The sequence below is a fragment of the Symphalangus syndactylus genome, chromosome 12 (genome assembly GCF_028878055.3).
Source record: "Symphalangus syndactylus isolate Jambi chromosome 12, NHGRI_mSymSyn1-v2.1_pri, whole genome shotgun sequence".
Lineage (NCBI taxonomy): Eukaryota > Metazoa > Chordata > Mammalia > Primates > Hylobatidae > Symphalangus > Symphalangus syndactylus.
The window spans coordinates 145,563,653-145,577,037 of NC_072441.2; the positions used below are offsets into that span (position 1 = coordinate 145,563,653).

Here is a 13,385-nt window from a genome sequence, read left to right on the forward strand (position 1 = left end):
ACACTCACACGCACGCTCACACTTTTTATTTGCCATAATGAACCGTCCAGCCCCTGTGGAGATCTCCTATGAGAACATGCGTTTTCTGATAACTCACAACCCTACCAATGCTACTCTCAACAAGTTCACAGAGGTAAGATTGTAGCATGGTCTGCTTTTTGGATTGATTTCTAGGTAAAATCCCATTAAAAACTTCACTTAGCACAAAGCCATTTATTTCTGTATTTGGAGTCATCCTGCCAATCCTGGTTTGAATTGGGTTGGGTTAGTTACAGCAGATTTTTTCAAGAACATTTATGAAATTTGGGGACTGTGGAGATATCTAGTACTGTTTTCTCTGTGTTCTTTCTACATTTATTGACAGGTTTTTTTGGTCAAACATTCAGTAATAATAATTAACATTTATTGAACACGGTATGCACCTAGCATTATAATAAACAGTGTTACACATTATGCAATGAGCAATGTTTGTGCTTAAGGTCACAAATACAAAAACCCTATGAGGTGTAGATGCCGTTATTTCCCTCTTACCAATGAGGAAACAGGTTCAGAGCCATTTAGTGATTTGCCTAATGGCACATAGTATGTGGTGGAACTGCTGTACTTGCCTAGATGTCTGACACTAAAAACCATTCTGTATGTACTTCAGATATTCTAACCACCTTTGATGAAAAGCCACCGCCAAACTACTTAGTTGTAATAATTGTATACAAGGGTCCAGAAACTTGGGGGAAGAAAAGGTGGTAGAGGTAGTATTTTTATGTCAGATACTTAATATTTTTTCTATTGGTAGGAGAAAAAACCCTTTGTACTTCTTTGAGCAAACATTTGAACGTAAGCTTTTTTTTTTGGAGACGGAGTCTCGCTTTTTCGCCAGGCTGGAGTGCAGTGTCACTATCTCGGCTCACTGCAAGTTCCGCCTCCCGGGTTCACGCCATTCTCCTGCCTCAGCCTCCCTAGTAGCTGGGACTACAGGCACCTGCCACCATGCCCGGCTAATTTTTTGTATTTCTAGCAGAGACGGGATTTCACCATGTTAGCCAGGATTGTCTTGATCTCCTGACCTTGTGATCTGCCACCTTGGCCTCCCAAAGTGCTGGGATTACAGGCATGAGCCACCGTGCCCAGCCTTTTTTTTTTTTTTTTTTTTTTTTTTTTTTTTTTGAGACGGAGTGCAGTGGCACGATCTTGGCTCACTGCAACCTGTGCCTCCCGGGTTTAAGCGATTCTCCTGCCTCAGCCTCCCAAGTAGCTGGGACTACAGGCGTGCACCACCACTCCCAGCTAATTTTTGTATTTTTAGTAGAGATGAGGTTTCACCATGTTGGCTGGGATGGTCTTGATCTCTTGACCTCGTGATCCGCCCGCCTGGGCCTCCCAAAATGCTGGGATTACAGGCGTGAGCCACCGTGCCTGACCAGAACATAAGCTTTTTAATCATTCTTGGGTCGTTGAGTTTAAATGATTTTTCTTGCTGTATTTATGGAGCAGACTTAGAAAGGTGGTGAACTCCTAGTGATTTTTATTTTATAGATGGGAAAACTGAGACCAAACGAGGTTTTGACTTGCTTAAGGTCACAAATACCATAAAAAATTCTGTCACAACTTTTCAATGAATGGCTATTACAGAGTTTATTTTAATGGGGTTTTATTTGTATTTTGAAACATTTTTTAAATTCCTGACTTAATACTTCTACCTTTCCTGAGTCTGTATTATAAGACGGCCTTTTTGTGAAAAATGAAGTCCTTTAGCAATTAAAATAATTTTACACTTTAGGTAACTAAACAGTGGACCCTTACAGGATATCACTGTGCCTGCTTATTTATACTTATAATTCCCTGAGCTTCTTAACTTTGTATACATGGCGTACAAGTTGATTCTAGGCCTGTATGCCCTCAGATTGTTCAGTCACCTTTAAGCCTGGCTGAATTATGTGGTACTATTTTCAACCTGAGGATTCCTGGGCCATAGTCTCCAATAATGGCACAGGCCACTGTCCTTCTGCAGCTATAAAAAAGATGTTGGTAGCCCCTCGAAGGTAGGTAGTCACTGTGTTAGGCATTCACCATAGGGAGAGTTTTAAAGGAGCAAGGCTTCTGGCTATAATTGCATTAGCTGCCTTTTTAATATACCACTTTTTCTCTTAATTTCAGAATTTTATTTCTTTAAAGCAATGTTTATTTCATAAAAATAAAAAGATACAGATAAGCAAAAAGAATTTAACAACATTTAATTGTTAATAACTGGCTTCTAGATGTTTTTCTCTGCATATATCTGTGTGTATTCATAAATACACATACAGATAGGATCACACTATGTATTTTTTAAAATCTTTCCCCATCCTCCTTGGTATTTTTTTAAAGCTGTCATAGTGTTCACTATATGGATGTGCCGTACTTCTTTAATCATTCCCTTATTTTTGGACCATTAATGTGGTTTCTAATTTTTCACCATTCCAGTTTGTGGTGAACGTGCTGTTACCTAAATCTTTGTATATGTCTTTAATTATTTCTTTTGTATAAACTCCCAGAAGTAGAATTTTTAGGTTGCAGTGTATGTGAACTTTTGTGTAAGTTTTCACGTTATGCTACCAAACTGCCCTTTAGAAAGGTGAGTCTTACACTCCCACTGAGATTTCGTGAGTGTCCATTAAATATATAACCACAGTGAGAACAATTCTGATCTTTGTCTAAAAATGATCTCATTGTTTTAATTTATAATAGTACATTTCTTTTTTTTTTTTTTTGGAGATGGAGTCTTGCTCTGTTGCCCAGGCTGGAGTGCAGTGGTGCAATCTGGGCTCACTGCAACGTCTGCCTCCTGGGTTCAAGCGATTCTCCTGCCTCAGCCTCCTGAGTAGCTGGGATTACAGGCCCGCGCCACCATGCTCAGCTGATCTTTGTATTTTTAATAGAGACGGGGTTTCACTATGTCGGTCAGGCTGGTCTCGAACTCCTTACCTTGTGATCTGCCCGCCTCAGGCCTCCCAAAGTGCTGGGATTATAGGTGTGAACCACTGCGCCCGGCCTATAATAGTACATTTCTACATTTTTGGCTGTAGGTTTCAAAAACAAGTTCCATTATAATTTTTTTTTTTTTTAAAGGAACTTAAGAAGTATGGAGTGACGACTTTGGTTCGAGTTTGTGATGCTACATATGATAAAGCTCCAGTTGAAAAAGAAGGAATCCACGTTCTAGTGAGTGTGTAGTATTTAAATTTTTCGCAACAAGTTGTATCTTTCAAACATAAATATTTATAAAAAACTAGGCCAGGTGCACTGGCTCACACCTATAATCCCAATATTGTGGGAAGATCACTTGAACCCAGGAGTTCAAGACCAGCCTGGGCAATGTGGTGAGATCTCATCTGTACAGATAATTAAAAAACTGGTGGGGCGTGTTGGTGCACACCTGTGGTCCCAGCTACTTGGGTTTTTGAGGTGAGAGAATCACTTCAGCCCAGGTAGTTGAGACTGCAGTGAGCTGTGGCCATGCCACCACATTCCAGCCTGGGTGACAGAGGGAAACCCCGTCTCAAAAAAAAAAAAAAAATTAAAACTTGGTATTAGGTGGGCACGGTGGCACACATCTGTAGTCCCAGCTACTTGGGAGTCTGAAGTGAGAGGATCGCCTGAGCCCGGGAGGTCAAGGTTGCAGTGAGCCTTGATTATGCCACTGCACTCCAGTCTGGATGACAGAGTAAGACCTTGTCTCAAAAACAAAAACACCCTGGCAGTAGTACTTTTGGATTTTTTTAAGGTTGTAGTGGAAAATACATTATTGATAGCAATCTTTCAAATTCCTTTGGATTAACAAATTGGCAGTTTTGTTCATTTGTGCTCTTAAAGCCTACAAATCATAGTATTTTCAACTAATAAAAAGCAAAATTTAGTGTGCTCTTATTTTAACAACATGTAAATTTGCAAGTTTTATTTTTTAGAAATTAATGCAATATTTAGCTTTTGTTTCTAGACTACTAATTTGAATATGACGAAAGTAATTTCCATCAGACATTCTTAAGTTCATATGGAACTCTGCCACTTTGCAAGTATAAGATTAGTTACTTAATATTTTGTGGATAACTTATAGGAGGCAAAAAGGTGGGATAAGAGGATGAGGAGAGGTAGAAGGCATCTTGCTGCAGAGTAATCAGCATAGTTTCTGATGCTTTTTGTTGGGTTTCTGAGGAGCTTTAGTGTGATGAGATTTCTTATCTAGCTCAATTTGTGCACAAAGTGATTGGAATTATTTTAAATTAAGTTCCTTTTTAGCACCAAAATAGGCTGTTTCCTTATAGCAAATGGGAGCATCAGATTAGTTAATATTTTATTCTTTCTTCCCTAAGTAGTTGTCTAAGTTGTAGGAGCAGCTTTTAGGAGCATGTAATGAAATGATCTTGTAGTTTTAGGTGTCTGAGCTGTTGGTTTGATTGTGGGAAGGTTATGTAGTAGGAAGAGAACTGGAGATTTTATAAGTAGTTAGGAAGAACGTAATAAGGAAGATACTGGTTTAAGGTTATGTTGCTGCTTCTTATTGAGAGGTAGTTCTGTAGTCTTTATTATATTGGTCAGTGGTTGAAAAGGCAGTTGATGCAAAAAGAATAAAGACCTATTGGTAAGGCAGTTCTCTTATATCTGATCCATAGTTTCTTCATGTCCATTTTGGTGAAAATAAAAATTAAATAGCCAAATGTGTTTTAAAAAAATGTGTTTTAGGGCCCTGTGTGGTGGCTCATGCCTGTTCCCACCACTCTGGGAGGCCAAGGTGGGTGGATCACTTGAGCCCAGGAATTCCAAGGCTAGTGGGGCAACATGGTGAAACCCTGTCTCTCCGAAAAATACAAAAATTAGCTGGACGTGATGGCACGCGCCTATAGTCCCAGCTACTTGGGAGGCTGAGGTGGGAGGATCACCTGAACCCAGGAGGTCAAGGCTGCAGTGAGCCGTGATTGTGCTGCTGTGCTCCAGCTTGGGTGACAGAGACCTTGTCAATCAATCAATCAATAGCGTGTTTTAATAGTTTGGCATGGTAATAATTTGCTTGCAGTCAAATTTCTAAATGACTTTACTGTCCACTGCTGGAAATCACTGGGAACGAGTGTAAACGTGTCAAATGCAGCCCTGTATTTAAAAAGTAGTAATAAAATTTAAACTTCTGAAAATAAGCTGCATACAAGTTTATTTTGCTGCATTATGAATATGTTCTCCAGTGAGCAAAAATCAACTTGTTTTGACAGATGGCAGAGTGAGAAAATGACTGGATTGACCATAGTCTGTTTGAGTCAGTAATGTTGGTAAACATCTTTGTGAAATAGACATAAACTGAAGAACTTGAACTAGTTTGTAGAAGATAATGGTAGGCCTAAGTTTCATTCCATGCCTTTGAATTTAGGTTTTTGTTTTGTTTGAAATAGCTGTAATCTGGGAAATGCAAATCAAAAGCACAATATGATACCACCTTACTCCTGTAAGAATGGCCATAATCAAAAAATAAAAAATAGATGTTGGCAGGGATGCAGTGAAAAGGGAACACTTTTACACTGCTGATGGGAATGTAAACTAGTACAACCACTGTAGAACACAGCATGGAGATTCCTTAAAGAACTAAAAGTAGAACTGTCATTTGATCCAGCAATCCCACTACTGGGTATCTACCCAGAGGAAAAGAAGTCATTAAAAAAATAAATAAAAACAAATAAATAAATAAATAAATAGCTATGATCAGATAAAATGAAAGGTTTAACTTCACTTGAAAAAACAAGGGCATTTAGCCTTAAGCTTGGAATTTCCTTCTCCCAGACAGAGATTTTAAGAGTTAATCTAATTTTGCTAGGTGAAGAGGGTTTTGGAACATTTCATGGTAAGAGGGTATCCCCAAATAAGGCCTGTCAATCCTCTGAATGCTCTTGCAAACCAGACACACACCGGAATAGACTAATGGTGGTTTTGGCTGTTATCACTTTGAGGTTCAGATGTTTCTAAATGATTAATGATTTTTTACAAATAGACACTGCTTACATGAGTAAGTGAAGCATGTTTTATATTGTTTCTTAACTAGGTGCATTTTAGGGAGTATTAGAGGAAGTAAGCTCTTGACTAAGGTGCTGGTTTTATTGCTATTTACAGTTGAACTCTAGTGACATTTATAATACGGACAGTCCTTTAATTATGGGGCGTAGTTGTCAACTCAGACAAGTACTGTTATGGCTAATGGGCTACATGAAGTGTTCTAGTGGTGCCAATAATGAATGCAGAATCAATTTAATGCTCTGTCACTTTTCTCTTTTTCCTCCTCTAATATCTTAAAGTGTCCTTATCCAATCTCATTAGAATAGCCTTATGTTTTTAAAAAAATTCCTAACAGTGTTTTTGCATTTCTATCTTTGAAGCTTAGATGGGAGGAGGGAAGGCTTGTAAAATGTCAGCCCCCAGTCCCCCTCCTCCACTTCCCATTTGTGTTGGTTTCTTAGGACCTCTTGCTAAGTAGTGAGGAAGATAAACCCCTGCCTATACTGTGAATGCTCGTGGGATTAGTCTTAATTGAAAGATAGCCCAAATAGGTGAATACCGAAAGAGAAAGGGATACTTGACAAAATGGTCTCCATTTGCCCAGGACCCTGTCATGCAGCACTGTCCTTGTTAAATGGGGACATATATAATTTAGTAAGCACTTTAAAAATACTTGCTGCTTGCCTTTTAATAAGCACAAAGATGGTAGTATGTTTCTGTTATGATTTACTATTGGAGATTTCTTATCAGATAACCTTTCTCTAAAGATGTCATAACTTAGTTATCTTCAATTATCTGTAGAGACCAATGAGACACCAGTTGGTATGCCTTGCCAGAGTGGACTTTTAAATCATGTTGACATGTGCTGTGTCCTCTCTTTTTCTTGGCTTTAATTACAGTTTTGTCTATTATGTCTAATTACTGCTCTATTCAGATATCATATTTGGGAGAACACTAGCTCTTATGACTCTGATAGAGATTTCTGTAAGTTTTTGTAAATTTAGATGTGTGTGACACTGCATTGAGAAGGCTAATTTATTTGGCAGACTTTAATTTCAATCCTGGATCATTTTACAGCAATGATCAGAATTGTGTTAACAATAGGTATATATAGCGCGGTTAGTTCAGTTAGGCCTGCCGTGTGTACTGTGTGCAGGTATTCTTAATGTAAAAAGTCATTTCTTTTCAGGATTGGCCATTTGATGATGGAGCTCCACCCCCTAATCAGATAGTAGATGATTGGTTAAACCTGTTAAAAACCAAATTTCGTGAAGAGCCAGGTTGCTGTGTTGCAGTGCATTGTGTTGCGGGATTGGGAAGGTAAACTCTTACCTTTATTACCCTTTTTGTCTGAATTCGTTACCATGCCTCAGTTAGTTGAAAGTTTCACTTTGGTAGACATTTGCATATATTATACTAAACAACATTAAATTACCTGAAAGGAAAGGAAATGAAAGGAAAAACTAGTGTAATGATTTCTCAAAAGAGTCTGTTCATTTCATTTGGTTGTCTGATTCTGATGCCAGCCTGGATTTAGTGGGTGTTTTATTTTTCTCCCTATTTCAAGTAATCAAAAGTTCAGGTCACTGAAATAGGCAACAAAATTAAAATAATTTTAGAGTTTGATGAATCTATACATGGTTAATTTTGGACTGAGATGAATGGGAAGTTAATAGGTAGAGAGCAGATATCTGAACTTTAAACTCTTGAAAGGAGATGTATGGACAAGAATTGACTTTGATCTTAAAACCTTTTCCCCTGAGCATTGCTTGGAATGGTGTTGCAACGCTGTCATCAACAGCAGATTAAATGCCAATTTAGGATGCACACTTTGACTCAAAACATTAGTGTAGGCTGCCATTGCCTCAAGGTGGTGGTGACTCAAGCTATTAGTTCTGCTCTGCCCTTTTGTTTGCTATTTTCCTTTTTCGTAGTGTGGTACTGTTTGTTCATAAGGTTAGAAGTTTCAGTCCTTATCCTGAAGGTTGAAGATAATGTTGTAATTTGGCAGTTTTATAACTAGTAGCTATCCTAGTTTTAGGTAGCCCAATATTGGTGCCCTGTAATGGGCTTTATAAAAACATCATTTCTTTTGTTAAATTTTTTTTTTTTTTTTTTTTTTTTTTTTTTTGAGACGGAGTCTCGCTCTGTCGCCCAGGCTGGAGTGCAGTGGCGCGATCTCGGCTCACTGCAAGCTCCGCCTCCCGGGTTCACGCCATTCTCCTGCCTCAGCCTCTCCGAGTAGCTGGGACTACAGGCGCCCGCCACCACGCCCGGCTAATTTTTTGTATTTTTAGTAGAGACGGGGTTTCACCATGGTCTCGATCTCCTGACCTCGTGATCCGCCCGCCTCGGCCTCCCAAAGTGCTGGGATTACAAGCGTGAGCCACCGCGCCCGGCCTCTTTTGTTAAATTTTTTTAAAAAGATAGAACTTTTCCTAGTCATCAATTCTTGGGCATTTTCCTAGCTCATCAAAAGGATTTTCTTGAAAAAGTCTAGCACCTTTTTAGCATTTGATAAGGAAATATTAAAATCAATTGGTAGTGAAAATTCTGACACACTGGAGATAAGTAATATGTTTGGCCATTTATTTTACTGTGATAATGGCTAAAGGCCAATGAAGGATTTTTGATCATATCTAGTGATGAGAAAATTTAATATATAATGTGATGTTTTAAAGAGTAAAGATTTCTTAAGGTTTAGAATTTAGTGCTTTACTAAAAGTAGATAATCAGGCTGGGCGCTGTGGTTCACGCCTGTAATCCCAGCACTTTGGGAGGCGGAGGCAGGCAGACTGCTTGAGCCTAGGAGTTCAAGAGCAGACTGGGTAACGTGGAGAAACCCTGTCTCTACTAACTACTAAAAATACAAAAATTAGCTGGGCATGGTGGAGGGCACCTATAGTCCCAGCTATTTGAGGGACTGAGGCAGGAGGATCACCTGAGTTTTGGGAGGTCAAGGCTGCAGTGAGCCATGATTGTGCCACTGCACTCTGGCCTGGGTGATAGAGCGAGACCCTGCCCCCCGCCCTGCCAAAAAAAAAAAAATCATAGAATTAATGATGATGAGATATATTTACTGTATTAGGCAGATACCAGCTACTTTAGTATACAGGAAAAAGAAAGCTCATGCATTGCATTGGTAATATGCGGTTACAGGTTTTTAAAAATCCTTTCACTCCAAGATTTATGGATACTTACATACAGGTTTCTTTCTGCAGGGCACCTGTGCTGGTTGCACTTGCTTTGATTGAATGTGGAATGAAGTACGAAGATGCAGTTCAGTTTATAAGACAGTGAGTATGAAGCTTTGTGTTCAGAAACACAGAAAGCAAGATCATGCATGAGGAAGGAATTATGGAAGGGATATTCATTTATAGTATGGGATAATTTGCTTTTTTTGGCTTAAAGTATTATTTGAAGATGTAAAAAATTTAGAGCAAGCGATAGAGACTCAGAACAGCTGGTTTCCAGATTCAAAAGGTTTTCTAATTTGGACATTATAGACTGTGTCCAGTATATTGTTTTGAGTATCTAGGAATCTCAAAAATGCCCCTTTTAATAGATTCCAAATACCTTCCAAATATAATTCTCTATTAGGAGGAGGCAAGAAGAATGTATAGAAGAGCAGTTTAATCACCTGGGACTTTTTTTTTTTTTGAGACGGAGTCTCGCTCTGTTGCTCAAGCTGGAGTGCAGTGGCTCGATCTCGACTCACTGCAACCTCTGCCTCCTGGGTTCAAGCGATTCTACTGCCTCAGCCTCCCAAGTAGCTGAGACTACAGGCACGCACCACCACGCCCAGCTAATTTTTGTGTTTTTAGTAGATGGGGTTTCACCATGTTGGCCAGGATGGTCTCGATCTCCTGATGTTGTGATCCGCCCACCTCGGCCTCTCAAAATGCTGGGATTACAGGCGTGAGCCACCATGCCTGGCCTCACCTGGGACTCTTAAGTGATCTATTCAGGGACAAAATCAGGATGGTAGTGCACAGACAGGACCTTGACATTGATCTGGAATAACGAGTCATGCTATTTTGTTATCCAGAATTCTTTGACAATTTTTGTCTTGCCCTTTCCCTTTCAACCCTTCCTTTAAAAAAAGAAAACGAAAGAAAAGACTATTTGCAACAGAGAGCATGAAATATATGGTAGCGGCTCTAGGAAGGTAACACATTTCAAGGAATGCTATCTTTGTATGTCTTGAGCCTGCTTCTTCATCTTAATATTATTTTTTAGCATCCTAAATACTTGCTACCAACTCTAATATGAAGAATGCATCAATCTAATTAGAAGAATGTAGTCAGATGTTTCTGGATAAACTATTCTGATCTTTATTAAATGGTTAATAGACTATAATGACAGTCATCAAGAAAAATTTTTCTGTTCCTTCTAGGAGGGCTTAGTAAGTTCATGTTGCAACTTACTCTTTAAGAAGTGTTGTAGTATGGGAAATACGCTGGTTTTTGGCTGTGTGGAATTAGAAGGGCCTTAGGATGTAAATAATGCATTTCAGTGAATCAGACAGCTCTTTTTTTACATGATAAAGTTTGCCATTCTTGTATTTTCAGAAAAAGAAGGGGAGCGTTCAATTCTAAACAGCTGCTTTACTTGGAGAAATACCGACCTAAGATGCGATTACGCTTCAGAGATACCAATGGGCATTGCTGTGTTCAGTAGAAGGAAACGTAAACGAAGGCTGACTTGATTGTGGCATTTAGAGGGAACTCTTGGTACCTGGAAATGTGAATCTGGAATATTACCTGTGTCATCAAAGTAGTGATGGATTCAGTACTCCTCAACCACTCTCCTAATGATTGGAACAAAAGCAAACAAAAAAGAAATCTCTCTATAAAATGAATAAAATGTTTAAGAAAAGAGAAAGAGAAAAGGAATTAATTCAGTGAAGGATGATTTTGCTCCTAGTTTTGGAGTTTGAATTTCTGCCAGGATTGAATTATTTTGAAATCTCCTGTCTTTTTAAACTTTTTTCAAAATAGGTCTCTAAGGAAAACCAGCAGAACATTAGCCTGTGCAGAACCATCTGTTTGGGGAGCACACTCTTCATTATGCTTGGCACACAGATCTCCCTGTGGTGGGATTTTTTTTCCCTTTTTTTGTCGGGGAGGGGTGGTATATTTTTCCCCTCTTTTTTCCTTCCTCTCCTACACCTCCCTTTTCCCCCGATCCAAGTTGTAGATGGAATAGAAGCCCTTGTTGCTGTAGATGTGCGTGTAGTCTGGCAGCCTTAAGCCCACCTGGGCACTTTTAGATAAAAACAAAAAACAAAAAACAAAAAAACACCAAAAAAACCGCAGTGACATAGAGATCTATTATATGATCCAGGTGGTTTTTAGTCTTTACTGATGAAAGGGTGTTCACGTTAGTTCCTTGTCCTCAAAACCCTATCTAATACCAGGCGAAGGAGCCAAGAGCCTTTTGTTTTGTTTTTATTTTGATAAATTAGTGGGGAAATGGCATTTTAAGAGGAGTCTCTTCTCAACTTACCTGAGAGTCGAATTCTTCTCTTCCCTAACCAGTGAAGCTAAGTGGATATCCCAGAAACTTGTCTTCTAAAAGGGAGGACTCCAGGCCATCAACAAAGATGTCCAGGCGGTGAGCGTGCTTTCTACACCCTGTACAATTGTGGGCTGTAGCGTTACTCTGATTTTCTGTCTAGTATCAGAGAATGCTGGTGGCTTAAAATTTTTATTTTAGGACTTGTACTCTGAATTTTCAGGAACCGTCAAAGGAGCAGCAGCAAATTCACATATTTTCGACTTGAGAAATGCTTGTTGGTGTGTGTTTTCCAAACTGCCCCCTACATGTAAAGTTCAGTTTAACTACTGATTGCCTTGTTATTACTAGGTTTTTTGAGACTAAAAAAAAAAAAAAAAATCCCTGGTTTAAAACCAACAACGATGCCTAGTGAGTATGTGTCCACAGGCCATAACAGGGTAGAAGAGAGACATCGGGCCACCCGGTGAGTAGTGAAGGGACTGTGTTGCTTGTGAAGCGGTGTAGTAGCATTTTTGCAGATTCTTTGCTGGGTTTAGTGTACTGATCTAGAAAAGCTGTTTTTCTGCTTTGTGGAAGGCAGTTACGATCAGGCTGCGTGGACAAAGCAGGTAGAGGGGCACCATCGGGGCTCTTGCACTATTTTCACCTCTAAATATTACATACTCAGTAGTGCCCTGCTTCTAAGGCTCGGCATACAGGCTCAAAGTCATCTTGTCCTGCTGGAATTTGCTGTGCAGAGCCATAAGCCTCCCATTTTGTTAGCATCAGCTAGGCCAGTAGGAACAGACCGGGACCTTGTCTCACACTGATGATACCTCAAATGTTGGCCAGCTGTGTAAACTGCCCATTTCCTATTGCTGGAGTTTTGATTTTTAACTAAACGCAAATCTGTAGATTCTCTCCTCTCCCATCCCAGAAAACAAAACAAAATAATGCTTTTTGAAGTTGTTTCCAGGACTTTAAAACATAATGGTATATCCAAAATTCTTTATTTCAGAACACAACAATAGATTCCATTAATATAGACTCAAGATCAAAACAGCATACCTGCTAAGCTAAGATAGATGGTGTTGACTCCACTGGGTTTTGATCAATACAATAACTTTTTCCCTTTGACATACTCTGAATTTTGTTGTTTGGGGGGAGGGTGTGTGTGTGTTTGTGTGTGCGTGTGTGTGTGCGTGTGTGCGCGCACGCTCAGTGTCCATCAGTATCAGTGCCTGCCTGAGTTAGGAAAATTACATTCCTGGTTCTGTATTGAGGAGAAGGATGTATAAAGCAACATGAAACATTAGCCCTCCTTTTGTTTTAAAGACTAATGTTAATTGTTCTTAAAACTGGATTTTTTTCCTTAAAATTAAAGCAATTTTTTTCTTTTGAATTTAATGAAGTATTGCTAGCTGAAGCCAGTTTGACATAGAGAGATGTCAGATTGATTTGAAAGGTGTGCAGCCTGATTTAAAACCAAACCCTGAACCCTTTTAAAGAACAATAAAACATATTTTACACGCTCTTTGTGCATTTTTTTCCTCCATCCTCAAGAGTTTATGTCTGTGCTTATAAAGCAGAGTTTAAGCTGGGCGCAGTGGCTCATGCCTATAATCCCAGCACTTCGGGAGGCCAAGGCCGGCGGATCACTTGAGCCCAGGAGTTCAAGACCAGCCTGGGTAACATGGTGAGTCCATCTCTACAAAAAAAATGTTTAATAATTAGCTGGGCATGGTGGTGTGCGCCTGCATTCTCAGCTACTTGGGAGGCTGAGGTGAGAACACTTGAGCCCAGGAGGTTGAGGCTGTAGTGAGCTGTGATCATGCCACTACTCCAGCCTTGGTGACAGACACCCTGTCCCCAAAAAA

The 13,385-nt window shown here is 39.5% G+C and overlaps 1 protein-coding gene across 4 annotated transcripts; it reads left to right on the forward strand.

Moving 5' to 3' along the window:
* On the forward strand, nt 1-13,040 carry PTP4A2 (protein tyrosine phosphatase 4A2). Of its 4 annotated transcripts, none has more exons than XM_055255680.2 (5): nt 1-133; nt 3,106-3,198; nt 7,199-7,329; nt 9,231-9,305; nt 10,581-13,040. In XM_055255680.2, the coding sequence occupies exons 1-5, from the start codon at nt 38-40 to the stop codon at nt 10,687-10,689; spliced, it is 504 nt and encodes a 167-aa protein (XP_055111655.1). In that variant the 5' UTR covers nt 1-37; the 3' UTR covers nt 10,690-13,040. The 4 variants fall into 4 exon arrangements, with proteins under 4 accessions (XP_055111655.1, XP_055111656.1, XP_055111657.1 ...); XM_055255681.2 differs by having other exon boundaries at nt 7,238-7,329; XM_055255682.2 differs by lacking the exon at nt 9,231-9,305.
* The last annotated feature ends 345 nt before the right edge of the window (nt 13,041-13,385 follow it).

Coding starts and splice junctions, on each gene's coding strand:
- PTP4A2 (XM_055255680.2), top strand. CDS start 38: ATGAACCGTCCAGCCCCTGTGGAGATCTCCTATGAGAACATGCGTTTT. Junction 3,199..7,198: donor AAGAAGGAATCCACGTTCTA/GTGAGTGTGTAG, acceptor ATTTCTTTTCAG/GATTGGCCATTTGATGATGG. Junction 9,306..10,580: donor GCAGTTCAGTTTATAAGACA/GTGAGTATGAAG, acceptor TTGTATTTTCAG/AAAAAGAAGGGGAGCGTTCA.